Source organism: Pediculus humanus, genomic scaffold (genome assembly GCF_000006295.1).
Source record: "Pediculus humanus corporis 1103172107642 genomic scaffold, whole genome shotgun sequence".
Classification (NCBI taxonomy): Eukaryota; Metazoa; Arthropoda; class Insecta; order Psocodea; family Pediculidae; genus Pediculus; species Pediculus humanus.
In genome coordinates, this window is record NW_002987253.1 from 521241 (window position 1) to 530576 (window position 9336).

Sequence of the window (9336 nt, forward strand, 5' to 3'; positions counted from 1 at the left end):
CATCAATTCGGAAGTAAAAAAATTCTTTTATCGCGAAGTTCAGGTTTTTGTCGGTTTTTTTTTTTTTTTTATTTAAAAAATTAAAATAAATAGGTATCCCCTACCTGAAACCTCTTGAATATTGTTAAGGATTAAATTTATGAGGTCATTGTAATTATTATAATTCGATAATAATAATAATTAATAACTTTATTGTAGTAAATTTTTTTACATGCCGAAGCGACGGTTTAATTAAATTTCGCAACTTTAATAAAAAAAAAAAAAAAATTAATCACACCTGAACCAGGTACTTAATTTTTTTTTTTTTTTTGGTGTACCGCTTGGAAAAACCCAAAGGAAAACTCGATTATTATTATTATTATTATCATTTTGATGTGTTTAAAAAAAAAAGAAGAGGAGGAGGAGGAGGAGGAAGGGGGAGAATGAGAGAGAGAAAACATTATTTTGTTTTGTACATTTCCATTTTTCTTGTGGCGTACCTGGAGTGGATAATAGTACGTATTGGATTATTGCGGAATGTTTTTCTACCCGCAGAAGATTTTGCGATATCGTTACTTTCGTGTGTTAGTTACCTTGTCCTGATTTTTTTTTTTTTTTTTTCGCAGGATGTGAAAGTATTACGAGCCAAAATAAATCGATCGGGGTTTTTATTTATTTATATTGTTTCCAGGTATTTGTATTTTTTTTTTAAGAAAAAAAGAGACGTTTACGGGGGACGAATGGGCGGGAGTGGGGGTGTGGTGTGGTGGACGATGGAAAGGAATAGAATACCTAATCCCTTTTTTTTTTCCCCTCTCTTTGAAACTCCCTCCGGTGTAAAGTTCATCAAAATTTATGTATATCTTTAACAGTTTCTACAGACATGTCGACATGCGCAAATCATTCAAGGTCGGATGCAATCAAGTCGGACCAACGTCAGTGACGACGACTGCCTTTGCCACTATTAGTGAACTTTTGTGAGCGGTGTTGGTTTGTTGTTGTTGTTGTTGTTATTATTGTTGTTATTATTATTATTGTTATCGCCGATACTTTTAATGTTGTTATAATAGCCGTCGCTGTTAATATTGTTATTATTATCGTCGCCGAAGTCATCGTTGTCATATTCTTCTTCAAGTCGTCGTCACGGTAGTAGTCTTCGCTGTCGTTCTGGCTGATTATCCAATCATATTATTTTCACGGTAAAATTATATTATTATTTACGAGACAATTAAAGAGTTAAAAAACAAAAACAAAAGTTAAAGTGGTCGGAAGTTTGAGAGGAAAATTTTTTTTTTTTCCGTTAAAAATTTTGAATGGAAACGTCGTCGTCGCTTTTGATATGTTTAAAAGTTTTGAAACTTTTAATTTTCAAATTTTAAAAAGTTTTGACGCGATTTTAACACGCTTTTTTTTCTCATAAGTTTGCTGCGTTTGTTTTTACATTTCCTGTTTCTTTTCCTTTTTTTTATTTTGACGTTTAATACGCATTACTCGGATCGAAGTTCATAAACAAAAAATTTATAATGAAAATAAAAAGTGAATTAATTCAGTAAAGCCGTAAATTATTTTAACGAGTTTAAAGTTTTTTTTTTTTTTTTTTTTACTTCCATAGAAATCGATTTATAAAATTTTATGGAGACTTGTTTTTATTAAAGAAAAAGGAAAACTTTTTTCAAGTGGAAATTTGACCGGTAAAATGACAAGAGATGCGTTACAGTATAATACGTTTGACAGGGAAAAGTTGGGAAAATTTTGAATTTTTCAAGTTTTATTTTTATTTTTTTCTACAGCCACGACTTGTATAGTAAATGTCACGTGTTTTGCGGAAACTCTTCTTGAAACTCTAAACAGTTGAAAGTTTTAAGATTTTCACTTAGTTTTTGTTTTTATCGTTTGTTTTTCTTACGGAGAAAGGAAAGTTCGAGAAAAATTTTTTTTAATTTGGTTGGTAAAAGGAATGGTTTTTATTATTATTATTATTATTATTTTTTTTTTTGACTAGGAATCCGGACTTTTAAACCACACAAAAATATTTTCACTTTAATTAATTAATTCAACTTTCGAGTTTTACGTAGGTTCTTCCATTTTCTTTTTTTTTTTTTTTTTTTGTGCGGATTCGATGCCAAAGTTAATTGACTTTCCACCCACCGGTGAGAGATTTTTCTTGTTTTTTTTTTTTTTTTTTGTCATGCATTAGTTCACATTTAATTTTCTCATATTATTTTATCTTTTGTTTAAATTGTTTTTTTTTTTTTTTTTTTTTTTTTGTAATGCCCCCAAAGAAAAAAAAAAAAAAAAAATTAATGTACCCGAAAAAAAAAAAAAAAAAAAATTCATAAAAAAAAACACTGACTTTTATTTTATTTTATTTCGTTTTATTTATTTATTTATTTATTTTTATTTTAAATAAAATAATATTTAATTGCTGTTGCAAAAAAAAAAAAAAAAAAAAAAAAACAAATTCGTCACGACGACCTTGGCTAAAAGTTTTTTTTTGACGTTAATTTTCGGTTTTAATTGGATGTTCACCAACTATGTTACACACGGACTCGAGTGGGGGAAGAAAATTGGGGGGAGGGGGATGGAAAAGCTCTGAAAAACGCACGCACACACACACGCACAAAATATAAATAAATAAATAGGAAAACTCTTGTTTTAACCCGGGTCAAGATTTTCTTATTTACGGCCGTTACCGACGCGTTAATCAAACAAATATGGCGTAGGGAAAATGCGTGAGATTTATTAAGGTTTTATAAATCCCGTTTTTTGGGGACGAATAGTTTTTTTTTTTTTTTTTGGTATAATTGGAAAAGAGGAGATAGGGAAGGGGGGAGGGGAAAAAGGAAAAAAGTTTTTAGCTTACGAATGGAAGCCTCACCCATAAATTCCGCATCGCTCGACTTGACATTTCCTGGTTTAAAAGAATCGTATAATTATAATTTTTATTTGTCTCTCTCTCTCTCTTTTGTATTCATCGTCCCGTAATGTGTGTCGATTATTATTATTATTATTATTATTATTATTGTTGTTGCGGGAAATAAGTAATTTCCATTGTTTTTTTTTTTTTTTTTTTGCGTTAATCAAAACTAGTTGTATAAATAATTTGAATTGCATCAAACGTTAATCCGACTGGAAAGGGATGATGATAATCTCGGCGTTAATCCCTTTTTCGCTTTAATATACGCGTAAAATATCGGATTTATTATTATTAATATTATTATTATTATTATTAAATTTCCAGTACTATCGCGTCGTGTTTTTTTTTTTTTTTTTTTGATCGTATTGCCCCCCAAGGCATTTTTCAATGCGGTTCTGTGACATCGAATAAACTCGTTTTTGCTACATTTTTTTTTTTTTTTCTTTTTTTTTTTCGCAAGAATTTTTACGCGAAACCTATGACGTCACGATGATGAACGAAAATGAATTTCGCGTACCGGAATTTCCGACGAAACCGTCTGGAAAGTTACAAAACAAAATATATTCGACTTTTTTTTCTGTTTTTTTTTTTTTTGGGGGGGGGGGGGGAAAGAGTATAATTAAACGATAAATTTAATTTAATAACGATAATAATAATAAAAATTGGCCGTAAGCGTTTAAGGCGCGGAAAGGGGCCTTAATTTATAGATATATGTATTAATTATTATTATTATTATTTTTTTTAATTAACTCGAATTTTTATGTAAATTAAAAATTGAAACGTTATTTTAGTTTTTTTAAATTTTTTTTTTTGCTATCGTTTACGTACACGCGAGTAATTTAATTTAAAAAAAAAAAAAAAAAAAAAAAAAAAAGTTTATATTATTATTATTATTATTATTATTTTATTATTATTATTATTATTATTATTATTATTATTTTTGTTTTTTTTTTTTTATTTTCGTTTTACGTAATACTTACTGCGTTTTGGCAAATGAAATTTTTTTTTTACTTTTGATTTTTCAAAATGTTTTTATTTTGTTTGGTTTCTTTTTTTTTTTATAAGTTTAATCAAAAAGTGTTTTTGATATGAATGAATCCGTAGTAAAGAGGGGAAAAAGGTCAGCGACCTCAGCACACACGCACACGCATGCACGCACTTTGTCCGATTAATTTTCAATCATCGTTTATTCTGTACTATTTGTCGATTATTTTATTTTATTTTTTCTCGATGAATTAGAAATTTTTAAAATAATAATAATAATAATAATAATAATAATAATAATAATAATAATAATAATTGTTTTTGATTGCGTGTCACGTGAATGTGCGTACCTAGGTACTGCCGCGAAAGGCGTGAAATGCAAAAAATTTATCAATTCGGTTTAAAAGGGAAAAATAATGGATGGATGGATATGTAAATAAGGATGGGATGAGTAAGGGATTGTCAATTGTACGAACGACAATTAAGTCAGGTCAGGCACGACATGTTAGGTATTCGAAATGTCAAATAGTTTTTGTGGCAATGATAATGATAATAAGAAGGTCAAAAAAAAAATGGAATGTGGAAAAGCCCCCAAAAAAAAAAAAAAAAAAAAAAAAATTTTTTTTCTTTTCTTTTCTTCCATTATTGTTTTGATGATAATGAGTAGGCATTTATGTACTTTTTTGCATAGAACAAAAAGGAAAACAAAAAACTGCGTAACCTTAATTTTGTGTGTGTGTGCCTGACCGTGGTACGTGGAAATTTACGTGAGGTGACATTTAAATTTAAAAAAACGTGCGAAACGGACGTAATAATAATAATGATAAATATTTTCCGATTCTTTATTGGAAAATTTGAAAACTTTTTCAATAAGTAAGGGTAATGAGAATAAAGTCGAGTCCTTTTTTTTTATTTCCGGTTTTCCCAATAGTCAATAAGGTATCGTCACGTCTGATTGAAATATCAACGGATAATTGCAGCATCTTTTCCGGATCACGCACGCACAAAAAAAAAACAACATTAAAAAAAATAAATAAATAAATAATAATGATAATAATGAGAACGATATAAAAATTGGGTTATCATTTTTTTTATTTTTAACCCAAAAAACAAAACAAAAAATTCAGGTTTTTATCGATTAATTTTCATTGAGTTTTCGATTGGAAAATTTTTGACAAAAAAAATTTTGTTATTTTTCGTCGGAAAATTTTTTTTTTTTTTAAAAAAAAAAAACCGTTTTCGCTTCGATTGTATTTCTGGCAATAAAATAATTTTTAAAAATAATAATAATAATAATTTCGTATTTCGTCTGCCGTCGATTTATCTTATCGTAAATGATGATACAGACGCGTACGCACGCACGCACACGCACACGCACACGCACGCCTTTTTAAATTATCTCGCAGTAGTTTATATTTAATTATACAAAGTTTTTATAACGAATTTAAAATTTAATTTGGGTCGACGGTGACGAGTGACAACAACAACAACAACAACATTATTACGTTGACATTGATCCCCTAAAAGAAATCGGACCGTTAAAATTCGATTCGATTTTTAATTTTTTTTTTTTTTTTTTTGTCGTCGTCTGCGGTTTCAGGTACATCGTAACACTAGAAGAAAATTGTTTCAGAGCGTGAGAAGCGAGATAAATGAATTTTGCGTTACCGAACAAAGCGGGAGAGTGTGATTACATAGAATGGAATCAATCAGGATCATTCGGAACGAAAAAGTATCGAAATTACATGATGACGTCATTATGGGTTCTTTTCGTATTTTTATCTTTTTCGACAGGGTCGGCATTAGGTAGCGAGGAATCTGTGTTGCCTCACCCTTGTGACAAGTAAGAACAAGTTAGTGTTTAATGATTAACAAAAAAATAAAAAATAAAAGCGGTCAGAAATTAAAAAAAAAAAAAAATTCCCGATGACGTCATAGTGATAAATGCAGAAATGAAAAGTAATGGAACGATCATGAACGCTGGTCACCATTGAAATTTTTCAAATTTTCTTTTCCAGTAATATTTATTGTTATGGTGAATTATTGCACACCGTACAAATGGCTCACCTTTATCCAGATTCGAAAACTTTCGTCGACATGAAATTGAAGTTTTCGTCGAACGAAACTCTTTATCAGTTCAAATTATTTTTAGAAAAAACAAATAACGAACCCACACCGAGCGATTTGGAAAATTTCGTAACGGATTATTTCGATCCGGCTGGAAAAGAATTTGAAGATTGGACGCCGAGCGACTGGAAAAAAAATCCAAAATTTTTACAAGGCATAGAAGATCATAATTACAGGTTTTTTTTTTTTTTTATTAAGTTTTTTGACAAGTAAATTTTCTTATTTAATAATAATAATCATAATCATCATCATCATCATCATCATCATTATGTCTTTGGATTTTTTTTTTTAAGACGTTGGGCAAATCAACTACACATTTTGTGGAATTTCCTTGGGAAAAAAATGAAGGACGATGTCAAATTAAATTCTCATTTGTATTCAATTTTATACGTGCCTTATCCCGTCATAGTTCCTGGAGGTAGATTTAGAGAATTTTATTATTGGGATTCATACTGGATAATAAAAGGTTTAATATTATCCGAAATGTTTGGTACCGTCAAAGGTAAATAAATCTCAGGAGGAGGAGGAGGAGGACCAAACAAATTTAAAAAATATCTCTCAACGCGGTTTCGTATCGAATTTTTCAGGAATGTTGGAAAATTTTTCATTCATCGTCGATGCTTACGGACACATACCGAACGGCGGAAGAATTTATTATTTGATGAGATCTCATCCTCCGCTATTTATTCCAATGGTGTACGAATACCTGGAAGCGACAAAAGACGTTGAATTTTTACACAGAAACCTTCACATACTGGAAAAAGAATTTAATTACTGGATGACAAATCATTCTGTATCGGTCGATAAAAATGCCGTCAATTATACACTTTATAGATACATTGATAGATCCCAAGGTCCTCGACCTGAATCCTATAGGTATGCCTCACACGTACCCAAAAATCAAAATTGTCAAAACGAAACTAAAATAATAATAATAATTGTTTTTTCCAGAGAAGATTTTTTATCCGCATCTTTTTTTAAAACGGAAAAAGAAAAACAGGAATATTATTCGGAATTGAAAGCAGCTGCCGAGACTGGATGGGATTTTTCTAGTCGTTGGTTTATCAAAAACGGTACAAACAAAGGTGAGAGAGAGAGAGAGAGAAAGAAAGAGAGAGAGAAAGAGAAAGAAAGAGAGATAGAAAGAGAAAGAAAGAGAGAAAGAGAGAGGGAGAGAGAGAGAGAGAGAAAGAGAGAAAGAGAGAGAGAAAAAGAGAGAGAGAGAGAGAGAGAGATGTGACCGAGTCGAATTTTTGCCTTAGAGATTTTCTAACAAGAAAAAGGTTTATTTCACAGGAAATTTAACCGATACGAAAACCAAATACATCGTACCTGTGGATTTGAATTCAATTTTGTACTGGAACGCCAAATTATTATGTTACTTTTCCAAAATGGTGGGAAACATTACCAAAGCAAATTATTACGAATCCAAAGCGTCGGAGATTTTAAAAGCAGTGACCGAGGTGAGAAAATTTAAATTAAAAAAAAAAAAAAAAAAAATTTTGGGGGTTAAATGAAAACAAACAGGTTCGTTCATCGTACGTTTCAGGTATTGTGGGTCGACGAAGTCGGTGCGTGGTTGGATTACGATTTGATAAACGAAAAAGAAAGAGATTATTTTTTTCCGACCAACATGGCTCCTCTATGGACGGGTTGCTACGACGAATCGAAAAAGGAATACATAGTCGGAAAAGTTATGAAAGTGAGTGATTGATTGATTGATTGATTGGGAGGATGAGAAAGTGAGAAAAATTTGATTTATCTTCGAATTTTTTTTTTCCTCCGTTTTGGGGCGCCAGTACATTCAACAAAAACAAATAATGGTCACGTTTTTGGGAGGCGTGCCAACAACGTTCGATCACACAAACGAACAGTGGGATTACCCGAACGCATGGCCTCCCCTACAGCACATTGTCGTGAAAGGTTTGATGAACACGGGAGACGAATGGGCACAAGAATTGGCATACGAAATCGCAAGCAGATGGGTTAAATCAAATTTCGTGGCGTACAACGAAACGGGTCACATGTACGAAAAAGTAAGTAGAAAAAAAAAATGAAAAAGAGGATTTTGCGGGGGGCAGTGATGATGATGATGATGATGATTTATCGTTTGAAAATAGTACGACGCAACCGTCGTCGGTGGTCACGGATCGGGTGGTGAATACGACGTTCAATTGGGATTCGGATGGACGAACGGAGTCGTCATGGATTTGCTGCACATTTTCGGAAAAAGACTGTCGTCGAACGAAAATGATTTTTCATCGTCTTTGTTGCTTTCTCATTCGGAGGAAGACGAGAACAAAATGGCGAGAGTATCTGCTGCTGCCACGGCAAACGATTTGACGTTGCCTCTCGTTATAACAGCCGTAATATTCCTCGGAATTTTTACCGGAGGCTGCATTTGGTGAGGTAAAGAACCCGTTCTTTCCCCCCCTCCCCTCTTTTATTGTATTTATTAATTAATAATTAATTATTATTATTATTATTATTTCGTTTCAGATGATTTTGGATTTTGTTTGTTTTCTGAAAGGATGTCGTGAAATTTGTTTTTTTTTTTTTTTTAATCACACACACACACAGCGAAACCAAACAGTAACATTGCCTGTGATATAATTAATTGTGTTGAAGGTGGTACGGAAAAGCGAACGGTTCGATTGACTAAAACGTCGCCCCTCCTCCCCTTTTTTTGACTTGAAAATTGTTGCTCTTGTTGTTTGTTTTTTTTTTTTAACTAACAACCGAAATTTAATTCGCATAAATTTTACATAAGATTTAATTAGTTTTTTTTTTTTTTTTAATACACAATCGAGACGTTCGACTTGGATTTTTTTTTTTAAATGGCATCGAACGTGTATTAATTACGAGTAAAAAGTTTCGCAGGAAACAATTTTTAAATGAATTATTTTTTCTTCAGTATTTTTCAGGCATTTTTTTTTTTTCTTTTTTTATTTATTGTTTTTATTTGAACGATGAGAGAGAGAGAAAGAGAGAGAGAGAGGATTTGTTTTGCTGGCGAAACATCCTCAAATCATAATAATAATTATTAATTTTTTTTTTTTTGTTTTCGTTTTACTTTTTTTTTTTTTGAAGGATTTTATTCGAAAAATATTTCGTGGGTAAAATAATAAAAAAAAAAAAATTAATTTGAATAATTATTATTATTATTATTAAGTTTATTATAATAATAATAATGATTTTGAAAAAATGGCATGTTTTTTTTTTTTTCGTTTTGTTTTTCGTTTTTTCTTTTTTTTTTTACTCGCATGTATTTTTTTTTTTCTTTTTTTCGTCATTTGTGTTGATTATAATGATTACATTTTACAAAAAAA

The 9336-nt window shown here is 30.7% G+C and overlaps 1 protein-coding gene across 1 annotated transcript; it reads left to right on the forward strand.

Moving 5' to 3' along the window:
* Positions 1 to 5532: 5532 nt before the first annotated feature.
* On the forward strand, positions 5533 to 8415 carry Phum_PHUM267740 (Trehalase precursor, putative; the record flags this gene model as incomplete). Its single annotated transcript, XM_002426623.1, has 9 exons — positions 5533 to 5723; positions 5899 to 6183; positions 6301 to 6509; positions 6595 to 6883; positions 6959 to 7092; positions 7304 to 7470; positions 7557 to 7709; positions 7807 to 8043; positions 8128 to 8415. The coding sequence occupies 9 exons, from the start codon at positions 5533 to 5535 to the stop codon at positions 8413 to 8415; spliced, it is 1953 nt and encodes a 650-aa protein (XP_002426668.1).
* Between the last annotated feature and the right edge of the window lie 921 nt (positions 8416 to 9336).